The 20,011-nt window shown below is 39.7% G+C and overlaps 1 protein-coding gene across 1 annotated transcript; it reads left to right on the top strand.

Annotated features, from left to right (window-relative positions):
• The first annotated feature begins 12,371 nt into the window (after positions 1 to 12,371).
• LOC103947195 (phosphate transporter PHO1 homolog 3) lies at positions 12,372 to 19,124 on the top strand. Its single transcript, XM_048584866.1, has 9 exons — positions 12,372 to 13,148; positions 16,607 to 16,940; positions 17,034 to 17,154; positions 17,249 to 17,378; positions 17,484 to 17,604; positions 17,698 to 17,956; positions 18,052 to 18,156; positions 18,253 to 18,726; positions 18,837 to 19,124. The coding sequence occupies exons 1-9, from the start codon at positions 12,530 to 12,532 to the stop codon at positions 19,071 to 19,073; spliced, it is 2,400 nt and encodes a 799-aa protein (XP_048440823.1). The 5' UTR covers positions 12,372 to 12,529; the 3' UTR covers positions 19,074 to 19,124.
• Positions 19,125 to 20,011: the final 887 nt, after the last annotated feature.

Below are 20,011 nucleotides of genomic sequence, written 5' to 3'. Positions count from 1 at the left end.
ATATACATACATATAAGGATCACTCCCTTGAGCGATGTGGGATGTCACAAAAATGTTCCTTGAGATTTGCATAACTCATCACTTTGGTCCCTGAGATTTGAAATCAATAGAAGTGGTCCCTGAGTTTGTCCATCATCAATCATTTTGATCCTTCCCTAAAAAATTAAGGACCAAATGACAAAAATATCCTCAATTTAATAAACAATGGGCCAAATTAATTTGACAAAACTCAAGGGTGTTTTTGTCATTTTACTTTTTTTTTAATGGAGTTTTTAAGGAATGACCTAAATGATTGATGGTGGACAAACTCAAGAACCAATTCTATTGATTTCAAATCTTAGGGATCAAAGTGAGGAGTTAGGCCATCTCCAATCGAAGGCTGGCTAGAGGGCTCATTTTAGCCCTCTGGCCTTCCAAGATATTAATATTTTAATGAACAATACATGGCCATATTTTCCTCCATCTCCAACTGAGGGCCAAAGGGCCATATGACTCGTTTTAGCCCTGTCACAACAAATAAAGGGCCATATGGCCAAACATAATTTATTATTAAAAAACTACATCTTAAATTCAAATCCAACGGCTAAGTGACGTCAGCTAGTCGTTTGATTTGAAATTTTTTTGTTGTTAAATGTTTTTAAAAATGTTGTTTAAGTTTCATGTTGTTAAATATTTTTTTTTATGTTGATTAATGTTATTTAATGTTGTTTCATATTGTTTAATGTTGTTTCATGTTACTTAATTTAATTTAATGTTGTACAATTGACACACCCCGACCCAGAAAGTCCACTTGGACCCTGAATCGAGCTGTGCTGGCCGACACCTGGAAGGTGACGAAGCCATAAAATGTGATAGTGCATAAAAAGTGAATAAATTTGAATCTAAAAGTGTCTAAATACCAGAGTGCGCTACGAGTGGGAGCGAACCCATTTCACACGCGATGTCAGAGCATAAGTAAGGTACAGTAGTATGGGTAAGAATCATACCCTCAAAAATATCCATCAATACAAAGATTCGTCACAGATTCTTGTCGATACAAACTCAGCAGCTAAAACCTGGAGGGCACCAAACAGAAGGTGTGAGTAAGCAATAAAACCAAGCTTCCCAAAGTTACTACCTCTCAAAAAGTAATGCCCCTAAATGTAAAACCCGTATCGTTTTCCATAAGACAATACAACATATATACATATATCCAAACCATACTCGGAAATGACCAAAACCACGGTTTGCCATCAACTCCACCATACATCAATAAGTAGGCCAAATGAACTAAATCAATACAAAATGATATATCAGTCAGAGTCATCTAAAATGACATGTACAACTTATCCATATCTCATCCATCATGGCTAGCATATAAGTCGAAGTCACCTATAGTGACCTGTACGACTTATCCATATCTCATCAATCCTGGCTAACATATAAGTCGGAGTCACCTATAGTGACCTGTACGACTTATCCATATCTCATCAATCCTGGCTAGCATATAAGTCGGAGTCACCTATAATGACCTGTACGACTTATCCATATCTCATCAATCCTGTCTAGCATATAAGTCGGAGTCACTTGTAGTGACCTGTACGACTTATCCATATCTCACCAATCATGTCTAGCATATAAGTCGGAGTCACTTGTAGTGACCTGTACGACTTATCCATATCTCATCAATCCTGTCTAGCATATAAGTCGGAGTCACTTGTAGTGACCTGTACGACTTATCCATATCTCACCAATCATGGCTAGCATATAAGTCGGAGTCACCTATAGTGACCTGTACGACTTATCCATATCTCGTCAATCCTGGCTAGCCAATATCTCAATAAGTATACCTGCACACGAGTCGGAACCACCTAAAGTGGTCTGTACGACAGGCCTGGGTGTAATACATATAAACGCTCTAGTGCTACGATCACGTGAAGGCTGTGCGAATAATCGCGGGTCACCTACGAGTCGGAACCACCTAAAGTGGTCTGTACGACAGGACTGTGCACCTACCTTGGATCCAAGGTGAGCGTAAGGTGCGGGAGGTGAACATCACGTGAAGAACTGTGCCCTGGCCACGGGCGGGAGCACTAACACCGGGGTGCAGGTTTATGAGCTCTCAATGCATCTCAATATAGCATGTACAACTCATGGCAACCAGTACGACAGTATCGAAGTTGCCTAACTCATAACTGTAGCCATGCTATAACGTAATCGATTCAACTAGTACCATAAACTCACCTGAACTTACCTGGGTGTCCTGAGTTCACCTTTGCACTTGAAAGCATTCCCAATAATTATATGCAATTAATATACATATTGATATACCATGATGCAATCTAATACTCAACCATGTCGTAGCATGTTCAATTATAAACAATACAGTGAGAAGTGTATAATCAATAACGCCCTACTCCCAAACTACTCATTTTCAGGGATAATTATCCATGACGACCCAATTAACACTAATTTAGCTAACTAATTCATAAAACTAAAACTTGCCTTTACCAATTTCCTTCGCCTTACTTAATTTCCCAAGCAAGGTTTTTGTCTCAAATATTTTATGGCTGCATCTAACGTCTCGTTAGACTGCCTACGTACCCTAAACAGGGATCAAGCCATTCGTAGTTCATATAGTACTTCAAGCATTCACAATAATTATATATGAAAGTAATGTGGCTAATCAATTTAAAGGTGTCGATAGAACTCTCAATAATATGTGGGATAAAAAGGAAAAGATCCACTTACCTGGAGTCCACGCTATGATTCTCTAGCGCACGCATCGAGGCGTCCTGAATGATTGGTCCCTGTGACCAATTATCAAATCACATCTCAGAACTCTTATCCGTAGAATATGTAATTCACATAAAACACAACCTCAACGACATTCTAAAATAGTTTGAGACCCATTGACCACAAGTCAACCGTCGATCAAAGATCGACGGTAGGGTTTACAACCCTGTATAACTTGACCCGGAAGATCAGCATATCAGATTTCCAATCCGCAACTCCCAACGATCCACAATATGTTTCTAGAATAACATATTAAAATTTCATTATGATCTAACGGTCAGATCTCCGCCAATTGCCTAAAACAAGTGGCCGTGAACATTTATTTTACTAACTTACAAATCCAATTCAGGAAGATCCATAAGTCGGATTCTCGATCCGTAAATTCCTATAATCTTTAAATATTATGTATTATAATGTATCCAATTTTGGTGATGATCCAACGGTCGGATCATCGATTCACATTTTACCAAGTAACGTATCGTAACGAATTTAGGTTCCAACTATCAACCTACGTCATTCAAATGACAAAACTGAATTCAAGACATTTGACATAGCCTAAAAATAGCATTGGCGGCCCACTGGCCACGCGCCGCCGCGGGTGGCGGTCGGCCGCCTCGACTCGCCGGAAAATCCAATTATTTCCAAAAATTCTCAAACTTCACAGAAATGAAGATCTCAGTGAGTGGAGCAACTTTCATACCTGCCACGAAGTCCAAAAATGGACGGAAGATGGTCAATTTTGCCCACGAAGCCGGCGGATGCCTAAAACTTCCCGACGTCGATTCGTCGTCTACGGTGGTCCAACGGGGTCAAGGTTGGTTGGGTTTTGCTCCTGGGATGATGGGCTACAAAGCCCAAGTGATGGCATCGGCCATTGCTTTGCCGATTTGCCGGAAAATCGAAAAGGGTGGCCGGAGCACCATTGATTTTCGTCAACTTTCGTGGCCTCAAAACTCCACATCCCATGGTTAATCAAAGTGGTTCTTGGGTGGGTTTTGTAGAGGGGAATGAGAGCTTCAAGATGGTGGTGGTGGCATCGAAAAACTCCACCGGAGTTGGCCGGAATCGGCCTTGGAAGATGGCCTCGCGGTGGTGCGGTATGGGTGCACGGGAAGCTTTCTTCCCTTTTTTTTTTTTTTTTCTTTTCTTTTCTTTTCTTCTTTCTTTTTTTTGATTAGCTGCAAGCTTCACTTTTATTTTCTAATTGGTTCCTTGTCCCTTCGGGGATATCCGATTAAAATTTGGAACGGGTTGTCACAATCTACCCACCTTAAGAAAATTTCGTCCTCGAAATTTAAAATCATAAGTCCAAAGTAAAATACTCAAAATTAAAGAGATATATGTATGTAAATACATACACGAGGAAGACACAAAGTGATAGCGACTACATAAAAGAGGATGACATTCCGTCATGATCGGAGTGTAGTGACTCTTCTTTCATGCCTCCAAATTCCTACTATCCTCTCATAAACGTGTTCAAAGCGTAATGCACTTCGAAATTAAGCATGTAATATTTTTGGGTCAAGCCCAAATAACAATTAACGAATTAAATAAGTAAATACAAATATTAACGTAGAATAATCTACTTGTTTACTTGCTTAACAACCCAACGAATAAGTTATTAATATTACGGTCTGCACCCCACAAAACCGACAATTCACTGTTGTCTTGATAAGCAAGTAACAATTCCCGAGGGTGCAATATTACCATCTTGCCCCTCAATGGGAAATACACATACCAGCCTCGATCGTACTCATTCACTACCTTCTGAGGCAACATCGTCACTAACATAAATTTTCTACATCACAATCTCAATCAAATATTTATTCGCAATAATCTGCTGTAAATCACAAGCTGCACACACAATATTTGTATTATATTTCGAAGGATACCATACTCCTATACAGGAATGTAACCGTAGTTACCCATAATTCTAACAAAAGTATGCGTCCATTAAATATGCGCTGTGCGTAAAATCTCCATACATCATCTCCAATGATACCATAGTTAACCCGAAATTGTAACTGTGGTTACAAGTGACTAGAATGGAAATAAGGATATACTGCAACCATGCTACTGGTGGGACAAACAAGATGTAACTCGTCCACAAAGTTCTGAGTAACTCATTTCAAACTAATCGTTAATCTAGGGATAGAAATGCAATAATGAACAACTTCTAATACTCAAAACCTTCATAACGACATCCAAAGGCTTGGAAGTGAAACATGTAACATGATGAAATATAAATACACCAAGATGATAATCTTGTCAGGTTTCTATTTGTTGAATTTGTATAGGAGTCTAGGAGTAGTTTTCTCAAAAGTCATCGTCCTCTGGACATAATTAGAAAATTGTAGTTGCCCAAGGAAGTTTGAACTCTATATCCTCAACATCCCCACAACATTAATCAAAAGCGGGGTACATCTAGAGTGAGGATTCATTTAGAACACATCAACGGGAGCCTCGATTTTATCTCTTTCCTACTTCCACATTTGATCACGTCACAAAGATAATTTCTAGATCACATCCCCCGAAGAGGTTGACTACATCCCACTTCTATCTTAGTGGTCTTCACAAGTGTCTTGTTGTTGAAATTTCAACACCCATTTTCAGGAAATAACTATTGCCAATACTTCAATTTTTAGAGCAAGAAGAATATTGTTTTCTACTTAAGTAAACAACCACCAATTGGAACATCATATAAGCGTATCATTGGTTTAGCATCACGATTAATGAATTTCACATTCTTTACATATACAACATATCTCGAATTGAGCATATAAAAAGATACTTTCTAACTCCATTCATACAAAATGATTAAAATCATTTGAACCATTTCTTGGTAGATTAAAGGTAAATCCATATCGATACTCATACTTCCCAATCAAATAGAAAAGGACATGCTGGAAGTGTGCGAGAGTAGGTACATCATAGTGCACTCATAGATGCCAATTTAATTCTACTATTGCCTCCGACAAAACTTAGCTTGTTCCAAAAAGTAAATGTAATAAAAAGTTCGAAGATCAATGAAGATTTGGACACACTTTTCTACATAAGAGTCCCAATCAATATTCCAATGAAATTAGAAATTGTTAATTCTAGGTCATAAGTATGATGGTTCATCTTTAGCAGTTCTACCACCGAGAGACATAAGCGTTAACATACTAAGAAAGTCTGAATCCGAATTGACTTGTCACATCAATCGACAATCACTATGCATCATCAAAATCTCCATCGAGAAGTGTCATCTAGCCTTCGAAATAATGTGATGACTGTTGACTTTAGGTCAATGAATAAGATGGTTCGTTTCAAACGATTCTAATCGTGAAAAATAAAAGCAATACTCCGTCATGTTGCCATAGCAACTTAACAATGTGGTGGTATCCGCGGTAAGATTTTTGGGATATGATGCCAAAAGTATACGTCCTCGAAATTTACAGTACTACTAACCAACTCTACGACACGAACTAAAAGGTCTTCACAGTTTCCTTGACACCCATAACAATCTAACAGTGAGATATCATCCCGCATTTCGATTCTAATGTCTACCTATGGAAGTGATCGAGAGGTGGTTAGTCAAAGGGTTTTCGTTTACCTAGATAAGTGATAGGGTAAAAACAACAATCATGAGTTTACCGTCCTATTGCAAAGCTTATTCCTAAGCTTCCACAATCCTAATTTATTCGGCTCAAGCGAAGTAGTTCATTGATCCTAGGAGGATTTGATGATTGCTTTTTGGATTCCTACAACTCCCAGGATATGACAACTTACATTCGCAAGCCTATTCTCACCCATTTAATAAGTATAACTACGAAAGCAAAAATCTGGGAATAGCGTTGATTGAAAAATCCCAACGCTAGAAAAAGACCTTGCTTAAGATCTACTTTCAAAAAGACTTCATCGACAGTCGATCTTCCTCCTAAAGATCCAACATAAACACAAGTATGCTTGAAGATATTAGTGCTAATAGGGACCGAACAATAATTATTCCTCAGATGATCTTCCGCGAAATGTTACTAAGAAATCAAGACTAACTAAGATTTCCAATCTTTAAAGAGTCAATACTAACGGTGGTAGGACAATGATAGAATTATTTGGTAATATCTCTGGCGATACATGATTATCAAAACATTTACTTAGTCCATCAACTAGCCTCATTTTTATACCTTTCCTCCACAAGGAAAATCTTCGTTTTAATTCTAAGGACAACCGCCAAAATGATTTATAAAATGTCGTCAAAACCACAAAATTGTCCAAAACTGAAGAAAAGTTAACATATTTTTCCATATTCGACGAGGTGGCATCATCGAAAGTCAAACACAAAAACCAAGAGTGCTCACATCACGCGTATGATGAACACAATACTGCCCAACAAATGCTCTGATACCAAACTGACACACCCCGACCCAGAAAGTCCACTTGGACCCTGAATCGAGCTGTGCTGGCCGACACCTGGAAGGTGACGAAGCCATAAAATGTGATAGTGCATAAAAAGTGAATAAATTTGAATCTAAAAGTGTCTAAATACCAGAGTGCGCTACGAGTGGGAGCGAACCCATTTCACACGCGATGTCAGAGCATAAGTAAGGTACAGTAGTATGGGTAAGAATCATACCCTCAAAAATATCCATCAATACAAAGATTCGTCACAGATTCTTGTCGATACAAACTCAGCAGCTAAAACCTGGAGGGCACCAAACAGAAGGTGTGAGTAAGCAATAAAACCAAGCTTCCCAAAGTTACTACCTCTCAAAAAGTAATGCCCCTAAATGTAAAACCCGTATCGTTTTCCATAAGACAATACAACATATATACATATATCCAAACCATACTCGGAAATGACCAAAACCACGGTTTGCCATCAACTCCACCATACATCAATAAGTAGGCCAAATGAACTAAATCAATACAAAATGATATATCAGTCAGAGTCATCTAAAATGACATGTACAACTTATCCATATCTCATCCATCATGGCTAGCATATAAGTCGAAGTCACCTATAGTGACCTGTACGACTTATCCATATCTCATCAATCCTGGCTAACATATAAGTCGGAGTCACCTATAGTGACCTGTACGACTTATCCATATCTCATCAATCCTGGCTAGCATATAAGTCGGAGTCACCTATAATGACCTGTACGACTTATCCATATCTCATCAATCCTGTCTAGCATATAAGTCGGAGTCACTTGTAGTGACCTGTACGACTTATCCATATCTCACCAATCATGTCTAGCATATAAGTCGGAGTCACTTGTAGTGACCTGTACGACTTATCCATATCTCATCAATCCTGTCTAGCATATAAGTCGGAGTCACTTGTAGTGACCTGTACGACTTATCCATATCTCACCAATCATGGCTAGCATATAAGTCGGAGTCACCTATAGTGACCTGTACGACTTATCCATATCTCGTCAAGCCTGGCTAGCATATAAGTCGGAGTCACCTATAGTGACCTGTACGACTTATCCATATCTCGTCAATCCTGGCTAGCCAATATCTCAATAAGTATACCTGCACACGAGTCGGAACCACCTAAAGTGGTCTGTACGACAGGCCTGGGTGTAATACATATAAACGCTCTAGTGCTACGATCACGTGAAGGCTGTGCGAATAATCGCGGGTCACCTACGAGTCGGAACCACCTAAAGTGGTCTGTACGACAGGACTGTGCACCTACCTTGGATCCAAGGTGAGCGTAAGGTGCGGGAGGTGAACATCACGTGAAGAACTGTGCCCTGGCCACGGGCGGGAGCACTAACACCGGGGTGCAGGTTTATGAGCTCTCAATGCATCTCAATATAGCATGTACAACTCATGGCAACCAGTACGACAGTATCGAAGTTGCCTAACTCATAACTGTAGCCATGCTATAACGTAATCGATTCAACTAGTACCATAAACTCACCTGAACTTACCTGGGTGTCCTGAGTTCACCTTTGCACTTGAAAGCATTCCCAATAATTATATGCAATTAATATACATATTGATATACCATGATGCAATCTAATACTCAACCATGTCGTAGCATGTTCAATTATAAACAATACAGTGAGAAGTGTATAATCAATAACGCCCTACTCCCAAACTACTCATTTTCAGGGATAATTATCCATGACGACCCAATTAACACTAATTTAGCTAACTAATTCATAAAACTAAAACTTGCCTTTACCAATTTCCTTCGCCTTACTTAATTTCCCAAGCAAGGTTTTTGTCTCAAATATTTTATGGCTGCATCTAACGTCTCGTTAGACTGCCTACGTACCCTAAACAGGGATCAAGCCATTCGTAGTTCATATAGTACTTCAAGCATTCACAATAATTATATATGAAAGTAATGTGGCTAATCAATTTAAAGGTGTCGATAGAACTCTCAATAATATGTGGGATAAAAAGGAAAAGATCCACTTACCTGGAGTCCACGCTATGATTCTCTAGCGCACGCATCGAGGCGTCCTGAATGATTGGTCCCTGTGACCAATTATCAAATCACATCTCAGAACTCTTATCCGTAGAATATGTAATTCACATAAAACACAACCTCAACGACATTCTAAAATAGTTTGAGACCCATTGACCACAAGTCAACCGTCGATCAAAGATCGACGGTAGGGTTTACAACCCTGTATAACTTGACCCGGAAGATCAGCATATCAGATTTCCAATCCGCAACTCCCAACGATCCACAATATGTTTCTAGAATAACATATTAAAATTTCATTATGATCTAACGGTCAGATCTCCGCCAATTGCCTAAAACAAGTGGCCGTGAACATTTATTTTACTAACTTACAAATCCAATTCAGGAAGATCCATAAGTCGGATTCTCGATCCGTAAATTCCTATAATCTTTAAATATTATGTATTATAATGTATCCAATTTTGGTGATGATCCAACGGTCGGATCATCGATTCACATTTTACCAAGTAACGTATCGTAACGAATTTAGGTTCCAACTATCAACCTACGTCATTCAAATGACAAAACTGAATTCAAGACATTTGACATAGCCTAAAAATAGCATTGGCGGCCCACTGGCCACGCGCCGCCGCGGGTGGCGGTCGGCCGCCTCGACTCGCCGGAAAATCCAATTATTTCCAAAAATTCTCAAACTTCACAGAAATGAAGATCTCAGTGAGTGGAGCAACTTTCATACCTGCCACGAAGTCCAAAAATGGACGGAAGATGGTCAATTTTGCCCACGAAGCCGGCGGATGCCTAAAACTTCCCGACGTCGATTCGTCGTCTACGGTGGTCCAACGGGGTCAAGGTTGGTTGGGTTTTGCTCCTGGGATGATGGGCTACAAAGCCCAAGTGATGGCATCGGCCATTGCTTTGCCGATTTGCCGGAAAATCGAAAAGGGTGGCCGGAGCACCATTGATTTTCGTCAACTTTCGTGGCCTCAAAACTCCACATCCCATGGTTAATCAAAGTGGTTCTTGGGTGGGTTTTGTAGAGGGGAATGAGAGCTTCAAGATGGTGGTGGTGGCATCGAAAAACTCCACCGGAGTTGGCCGGAATCGGCCTTGGAAGATGGCCTCGCGGTGGTGCGGTATGGGTGCACGGGAAGCTTTCTTCCCTTTTTTTTTTTTTTTTCTTTTCTTTTCTTTTCTTCTTTCTTTTTTTTGATTAGCTGCAAGCTTCACTTTTATTTTCTAATTGGTTCCTTGTCCCTTCGGGGATATCCGATTAAAATTTGGAACGGGTTGTCACAATTGTGACATCCCACATCACCCAGGGGAGTGATCCTTAAATGTATATTCCCATCCTACCTAGCACGAGGCCTTTTGGGAGCTCACTGGCTTCGGGTTCCGTAGGAACTCCAAAGTTAAGCGAGTAGAGGGCTAGAGCACTCCCAGGATGGGTGACCCTCTGGGAAGTTGCTCGTGAGTTCCCAAAAACAAAACCGTGAGGGCGTAGTCGGGGCCCAAAGCGGACAATATCGTGCTACGGTAGTGGAGCGGGCCCGGGAATTGGTCCGCCCCGGGCCGGGATGTGACAATTTGGTATCAGAGCCTAACCCTGGTCGCGTGTGTGCCGACGAGGACGTCGGACCCCTAAGGGGGGTGGATTGTGACATCCCACATCACCCAGGGGAGTGATCCTTAAATGTATATTCCCATCCTACCTAGCACGAGGCCTTTTGGGAGCTCACTGGCTTCGGGTTCCGTAGGAACTCCAAAGTTAAGCGAGTAGAGGGCTAGAGCACTCCCAGGATGGGTGACCCTCTGGGAAGTTGCTCGTGAGTTCCCAAAAACAAAACCGTGAGGGCGTAGTCGGGGCCCAAAGCGGACAATATCGTGCTACGGTAGTGGAGCGGGCCCGGGAATTGGTCCGCCCCGGGCCGGGATGTGACAACAATGGCTTAGGAAGTTATAGAAAAAAAAATAGAATTTAAAAAAGTATATGAAACAAATTTTGTAAAATAGAAGTTATAGGAAAAAAGTAGAATTAAAAAAAAATATGAAACAAATTTTGTAAAATAGAAGTTATAGGAAAAAAAATATATAATTTAGAAAAAATATAAAACAAATTTTGTAAAATAGAAGTTATAGGAAAAAAATTGTGTAAAAAATAAAAAACTGTAAAAAAAAAAAAATAAAAAAAAATAACGGCTAGCTGTTGCATTTGAAATTTTGCCTAGAATTCTTGTCGGTTATAACCGACATGAATGCTAGAATTTCTGGCCTAGCTCGGGGCTAGTTGGCTGGATTGGGCCAGCCAATTGGCCCTTTGGCCTTTTCATAATCCATGGGACCCACGAGCCTTCTGGCTTAGCCTTCGGTTAGAGACGGTTTTTGGGCTATTTCGATCCTTTGGACCCTTCGGACCCCTTCGGTTAGAGATGATCTTATGCGGCCATTTTGACTAAAAAGCCAGTGTAATGATTAAGAAAGATATTCGTACGTTATCGTAGCGTGCCATGCAGCCAATCAGGTTTGAGTAGTCAATTTATTATCGTGGCACTAGTATTTTTCTCAGGGTGCCTTTGACTTTGTAGTGGTGAACTTTCGATTTCTAAGAAGATTAAATCAAAGCATCGACTAGCATTTGCCCTTGTGCCAAGTGGGGTTACGATTATATATAACGTGGACAATTGGGTTGAAATTTGTCTCTTGTCGTCCAACCAGAAATTGGTCTGTTGAAAACTTGTAAGTGAAAGACAAGAAGATAGGCAAAACGTGTGCATTTAATTATAAATAATACTAACTAAGGTCATGACCCCCAGGTGAACTTACATGCAATTGCTAGGTGAAAATGACGCTACTTAAAGGAAATCACGTGACACGTTTTGCCTATATCTTCTTCTCTAAATAATATCTTCTGCTTTCTCATGCACCAGAGATTCAGACAGTTCACTCTCCTCATCTATTATGATTTTGTCATGCCAGCCTAGATGGACTTTTGACTGACTCATACTTTGAAACTTCCTTTCCATATTTTTCAACCTCAACAAACCGAAGAAAGGTAGCTTAAATTAATATACATACATACATATATATATATATACATACATACATACATATATATATATATATATAAAGAGAGTTGCTGCAGTTGCATCAGAAAGCTCACCTCATTGGCTCATCGATATTTCTCCCTATCCCTCACTCCACTCTTTGCTCTTCTCTTGTTATATGCACGTACAGCAATATAATCAAGAACCAATCTGAAACCCTACGTTTTTTAGTGCTCAAAACTGAAATAAAATTGAAAACGAATTTGACAATTTTTCGGATATGAAGTTTGGGAAGGAATTTTCGGCACAGATGGTGCCGGAATGGAGAGCTGCATACATAGATTACGGGTACTTAAAATCCCTCTTAAAAGAAATCCAACTCTCCAAGCATAGAAACAACCCCGATTCACTGGCCGCCGCTTCCACGCCCCACAGTCAAGCCCGAAAGCGGAGGCTCGCGTTGTACAGAACCTTCAGTGGTCTGACAAAAAGCAGGCACGCCCAGCAGCCCAGCAGCCCGTCTTCCACCTTTGGTGGTGTCGACATCGAGAGCCAGGCCATTCTTGTTCACTCCGTCAACGAAAACGACTCCGAGAGCTACCAGACGACCTTTCTGATGGCGGCGGAGGAAGGCGGTGTTCAGGAGCTGGAGTACTTCAAGAAGCTCGACAATGAGTTTAATAAAGTTGACAAGTTTTATAGGTCGAAGGTTGACGAGGTGATGAAGGAAGCTGCAGTTCTGAACAAGCAAATGGACGCTTTGATTGCGTTTCGGATCAAAGTGGAGAACCCTCAGAGAATGTTTGATTGGTCGGGGGAGATGACTCGCCTTGCTTCCGATGTTGCCACGTCTACCGCTGCATTGGCTGCCGCCAGCCCTCACGGTGCCAGAGCAAGCTGTAAGTATACTCATAAGCACTTTTGCCAGAAGTGCTTAAACACATGTTTGAAATTTTATTGAAAATTGGAAGCACCAATGCTAAATATGCTCATAGCAGGTGCTTTTCAAAAACGATTTCATTTTCGTGACCCAAAAGGACTTACGAATATAGTCAGAAATACTTTCTGAAAATATGAGTATACTCATTGAAATTCAATTTTCATTAACTAAAACCCACAATTGTAAATTTTTTTAATAAAAACTCAATGACTAGGCTTCAACTAAGCAATATCCATAAGAGTGGTGATATGCCCACTCCAAATATCACCAGCAGCAGCCCTCTCCCCAGAAAATTTACAGAACCGTCACTATCGACTCCCCAAATCCCCAACACCAAGCGCCCCTCCTCTATCGCCAACCATCGCAGCACCACCAAGTCTCGAAAACCGCTCCAGTACCTAATTTCTATTGTTTCCAATTTGAATTCAGACCACACAAGAGAGAGTGTGATTAAATTGGAAGAGCTTCACTCATAGTTTGGTGCTGCACTGGCTTTCCCTAACATCAAATTCCTCCAAATTCAGTATTTGGTAGGTATCCAAATTGTTCCAAAACACCAAACACGATCGGAGTTCAACGAGTGTCGGATCCGTGAGTCCCCTAATGTAATATGGACTATGAGCTTCTCTCTTCATCTATCTCAACATTATAATAGTCTTGAAGACTATCTTGCTCTACTCTCTGGTGAAGCTTGATCACACCTTCCACAACATGCGCTTTATTGCGAGCCTTAAGGCTTTGCTTTGTCAAGTCCGAATTCACCCTCTTCCTGATAAGTTTAATTTCTAAACTTCCTTCCCCAGGAAAACTTGTGGGGTTCATTATATTTTTTTTCTTGTTCTTATTTATGATATTTTAGGGTTTTTTTTATATGATTGGTTGGTTTTTAGGTCTTTAAAAGTTATTTTATACTAGGATAAATTTGTCAATAAAAGTATCATTTTATAGTGAGTGTGGAAATAAGACATTGGGGTAGGCTTAACAACACTCTATCCATAATTAAGTATGACTTGGCAAAATTGGTATTAGATGTCTAAATCACCCCTAATATCATTGACTTTTGGTCTATTACTTGTTATCTACATTTATTTTATATTATTTCATTCAATTAAACGTTTTGAAATGTTTATGCAAATTTGGAAAAGAAAAATTTTAGTATCATGATTTCAATGCATATTAATAACAAAAATTACATGATATTAGAGTTTTGATTCCTTATATAGTTGTTTTCACATTTACGTAAAAATGAGCATTTTGTTATCCTTTTCAAATAATTGTAACATGTAAATTAGTATTTTTCACAAATATACAAATGTTATTTTATTAAAAAAATTACCAATATTTTACATATATAAAATAACAATATAAGTTCCAGGTAAAATAATACATGCAAAATAATTTACCTACAAAATAAATAAATAAATAAATATTGTTTGATTCAAAAGTTAAGTTATTTGTATACACATATATACAATAATATCAAAATGTGCCTAACATATGTAATAATACATGCAAAATAATTTACCTACAATATAAATGAATGTTGATTGATTGCAAACAACACATAACAATAACAAATGTGCCTAGTATATGTAATAATACATACAAAATAATTTACCTACAAAATAAAAGGATGTTTTTAGCCAATTGATTCAAAGTTAGTTAATTACCTATATTCTACTTTAAATATAGGTAATTTATTTCACACAGATATAATAATAACAAAAATGTGCCTAATGTATACATGTAAAATAATTTACCTACAATGATTGTTAAACAAATATAAGAAATGGAATAGATGATGGTAAGACAAGTATAATGTAACATCCCACATCGACCAACGGAGAGGGGGTGATGTGCCTTATATGTACATGCTCCCCTCCCTATATTATAAGGCCCTTTGGGAACTCACTGGCTTCGGATTCCATCGGAACTCCGAAGTTAAGCGAGTTCGGGCGAGAGCAATCCCAGGATGGGTAACCCACTGGGAAGTTCTCATGTGAGTTCCCAGAAATAAAACCGTCAAGGTGTGGCCGGGGCTCAAAGTTGACAATATCGTGCTACGGCGGGGCCGAGATTGGGATGTGACAGAATGGTATCAGAGCCATTCTGCCGTATGGTGCGAGTGTGTCGACAAGGACGTCGGGCCCTAAGGGGGGGTGGATTGTAACATCCCACATCAACCAACGGAGAAAGGGTGATGTGCCTTATATATACATGTTCCCCTCCCTATAGCAGAAGACATTTTAGGAACTCACTGGCTTTGGGTTCCATCGGAACTCCGAAGTTAAGCCAGTTCGGGCGAGAGCCATCCCAAGATGGGTGACCCACTGAGAAGTTCTCGTGTGAGTTCCCAAAAACAAAACCGTGATGGCGTGGCCGGGGCTCAAAGCGGACAATATCGTGCTACAACGGGTGTGACATCCCACATCGCCCAGGGGAGTGATCCTTATATGTATATTCCCATCTCTACCTAGCATGAGGCTTTTTGGGAGTTCACTGGCTTCGGGTTCTATCGGAACTCTGAAGTTAAGTGAGTAGTGCGTGAGAGCAATCCCATGATGGGTGACCCACTGAGAAGTTCTCGTGTGAGTTCTTAGAAACAAAACCATGAGGGTGTGCTAGGGGCTCAAAGCGAACAATATCGTGCTACGGTGGAGTCGGGCCCGGGAAGTGGTCCCGCCCGGGTCGGGATGTGACAGCAGGGCTGGGACCGGGATGTGACATATAAAGTAGATACTTTTGTAATTTACCTATAGAATAAATGAATGTTGATTGATTGCAAACATCACATAATAATAACAAATGTGCCTAGTATATGTAATAATACATGCAAAATAATTTACCTACAAAATAAAAGGATGTTTTTAGCCAATTGATTCAAAGTTAATTAATTACCTATATTCTACTTAAAAATATAGGTAATTTATTTCAGACATATATAATAATAACAAAATGTGCCTAATGTATACATGCAAAATAATTTACCTACAATGATTGTCAAACAAATATAAGAAATGGAACAGATGATGGTAAGACAAGTATAAGTAGATACTTTGGTAATAATATAGCACTTATTTGCCATAATTATGGTGGATAATTAAATTCAACAACATAATTAAGGTGTTGTGGCACAATTGTAAATATTTTGAAAATAATAGGTATTTATTTGTTTACATGACAGTTTATTTCAAATTTGAATTTTATTTGGATGTTTAAAACGAGATGAGTTTTTGTAAAGAAAAATAAGTGTTGCATGAGCATATATCTAAAGAACCCAAATACTTTTAGCCATTTAGAAGTAGACTCCCGCACATTCCTTTGAACTCCAAATTTTTCTTAGTTTTAAATGCTTCGCTGGGCTAAATTGTGTTTATGTCTAAACGTGGGTTGTTTAACATTATGATTTGCGAGCAGGGCGGGTACATGCTATGGATGCGATTGAAGAGCGCGAGTCAAACAGTTCGTGTGATGAAGAAAAAGATGACAAAAAGAGTGGAGACGTTGAGATGGAAATGATGAAGAAGTCGGAGGGCAGGAGAGGCACTAGGCCTGCGCCACTGGATATACTAGACCGTGTGACAATGAATCACACGGTTGAGACGCCGTGTTCCACCATCAAAGGCTTCCTCAACGTGGCTCCGCAAACGGAGCTCAAGTTCAGCAGGGTTAATCTCAACAAAGTTGAAGAACTGTTGAGGGGAGCTTTCGTTGTATTTTACCAGAAGCTTCGGCTTCTGAAGAGCTACGGGTAAAGATATAACGACTTTGGGGCACCTATTTGGTTGGTTTTCCTTCTGTTTCTTGACTGTGAAGCTAATTTTTTTATCCGCCAATGAAACAGATTTTTGAATACGTTGGCTTTCTCGAAGATCATGAAGAAATACGATAAGGTGGCCTCGAGAGATGCATCAAAATCTTACATGAACATGGTGGATAACTCGCACCTTGGCAGCTCCGACGAGGTGAGGATTCTTCATGCGTGACGCTAAATAGAGGAATGATTATGAGTTTCTGTTCGTATTTTTAAATTCTTCATGGCATTTTCCAATACTGCAGGTTACCAAATTTATGGAGAGGGTTGAAACTACATTCATCAAGCATTTCTCGAACTCAAATCGCCGAAAAGGAATGGCGGTCTTGAGGCCAAAATCGAAGGTGGAAAGACACAGGATAACATTCGCAATGGGTAAGGCCTCTAGCTGAATCAGCATAGTAAAATTTCTTTCACTGAACAAGCATAATTTCAGTATCAATTTCTTTCGTCTGAATCTGTTCACTCGAAAACTTTCAGGTTGCTTTGCTGGCTGCACAGCTGCTTTCATATTGGCCCTTGTTTTGGTCACTCGTGCTCGAAAGATTATGGATAAGTCGGGGAGAAGTCAATACATGGAAAACATGTTCCCCCTATACAGGTAACTAACCCTACGCTTTTTTATTCTTCATTCCAAGTTTCCGAAAAAAGGGATAATACTGAATTTTTCGTGACATGTTATTGTTCAATGCAGCTTGTTCGGATTCATTGTTCTGCATATGCTTATGTATGCCGGAAATATATACTTTTGGCGGCGGTTCAGAGTCAATTACTCTTTCATATTCGGTTTCAAGCAAGGAACCGAGCTGGGATACAGAGAGGTCCTCCTTCTGAGTTTTGGTGTGGCAGTGCTAGCACTAGCATCTGTGCTCTCAAATCTTGACATGGAGATGGACCCGAAAACCAAAGATTACAAAGAGCTAACCGAACTTCTCCCACTCTTCTTGCTCCTGGTAAGATCATGTCATCAATTGAACTAGTTAATTTCAGCTGCATTGGCTCATCACAACTCTAGAGATTATATACTGAACTAATTCTTCTTATGCAGCTTCTGATTGTGATATTATTATGCCCCTTCAACATCATATATCGCTCGAGTCGCTACTTCTCCCTTGTTTGTGTGTTCCACAGCATCTGTGCTCCTCTCTATAAGGTAAAATTTTACTGCAGACACCCTAATTTTTCGAGTTAAAAACTGTAAAATTTAACTCGGTTGGATGTCCTGATAAAAGTTTCGATTCCTTTACAGGTCACACTGCCGGATTTCTTCTTGGCAGATCAGTTAACTAGCCAGGTGGAAGCCTTTAGAAGTCTGCAATTCTACATTTGTTATTATGGCTGGGGAGACTACAAGGTCAGAGAAACAACTTGCAGATCAAGTGACGTCTTCAAAATTTTCAGTTTCCTCGTTGCGTGCATTCCATTTTGGTCCCGCCTCCTTCAGTGCATCCGCCGCTTGGTTGACGAGAAAGATCCGATGCAAGGTTACAATGGACTGAAATTTTTCTTAATCATAGTATCAGTTAGCATGAGGATAGCCCACACACTTACCGACGACGTGAACTGGAAAGTTCTTGCTGGGATTTTCTCAATCGTTGCGGCCATATTTGCAACATATTGGGATCTTGTTGTAGACTGGGGACTTCTGCAACGCCGCTCCAAGAACCGATGGTTGAGAGACAAACTCTTGGTCCCTTACAAAAGCGTGTACTTCATAGCGATGGTCAGTGCTCTTGATAAATGGTTCAGATTCACAGTCTGACAGTATAATTTTTACTTCGATTTGTGCAATGCTTAAAATTTTCTGACTGATTTGTTGACAAAACACTGCAGGTGTTGAATGTGCTGCTGAGATTTGCCTGGCTGCAGACAGTTCTGAAATTCAATGTCTCCTTCATGCATAGACAGACAATGATCACGGTTGTGGCGAGCTTGGAGATAATTCGTCGAGGGATATGGAATTTTTTCCGGTTGGAGAATGAGCATCTGAACAATGTCGGAAAGTACAGAGCATTCAAGTCAGTGCCACTGCCCTTCAACTATGATGAAGACCATGGCAAACTTTTGTAGGCAAAGAAAATTGCAAACATCTCAAATTGTCTACAAGCTGCTGAAACTTTTCTTTCTTTTCTTTCTCCCCTTCTCCATTAATTTTTTGCTGAACGCAGAGTTGCATCAGTAGTTCTTTTGTTCTGATTTTTTCGGAAATTTGTAAATGGTATACTCCGTCGAATAACTAACAGGTCGACAAATTGATGGACTAGTAAATATATATGCTTTTGCCTGTATACAATTTCTTATGAACCAGAACCATAGAATTTTGTTCAGGATCAACAATGAACAAGGCTATTCCATATATATAATTAACCACAGATCGTACGTTTGTTCTTGGTTTGTTGCTTTATTATACTAAGGTGTATGAATGGAGCGAGACTGTCATGTTTAGTCATCCTTGTCAGCGTCCTCATCGTAGTAACCAAAGGGAAGAGGGACTGACTTGAAAGCGCAGTACTGGCCTACATTGTTCAAGTGCTCGTTCTCTAACCTGATTAAATTGAACACGTTAACCTCTCAAGCATAAGCTACTTAAAGGATGCAACGACTGAAGACAAAAACTGCAAAAAGTCTCAAGTTGAATTTCATGAGAAAAAATACCTGAAGAAGCTCCAAATGCCACGACGAATGACCTCTAGGAAGGCAAATGATGGTTGTTATTGTCATTTTATGAATGGTACGCAGTTTAAATTCCAAAACACATAAGCATACTGGGAATTAATAGTAGAAACTGTAACACAAACCTTACCATGGCTGCAAAGTATACGGTATTGTGTGAAACTAGAAGCCTATCTCTCAAATGCGTGTTCTTTGATGTCTTTTGCAGAAGGCCCCAGTCTATTACAATGTCCCAGTACGTATTCATTGTCGTTGCAACAGCGGAGCTAATCAAAGCTACCACCATCCAGGAGGTCTTTCCCTTTTTCATTTCATAAACAGTCTGTATAATAACT

Source organism: the organism of the source record quoted next, unplaced genomic scaffold (assembly GCF_019419815.1).
Source record: "Pyrus x bretschneideri cultivar Hongxiangsu unplaced genomic scaffold, Pyrus_bretschneideri_v1 Contig22, whole genome shotgun sequence".
In the NCBI taxonomy this organism is placed as follows: Eukaryota; Viridiplantae; Streptophyta; class Magnoliopsida; order Rosales; family Rosaceae; genus Pyrus; species Pyrus x bretschneideri.
The sequence above is the reverse complement of the archived record's forward strand: the minus strand, read 5'-3'. Positions and strand labels throughout refer to the sequence as shown.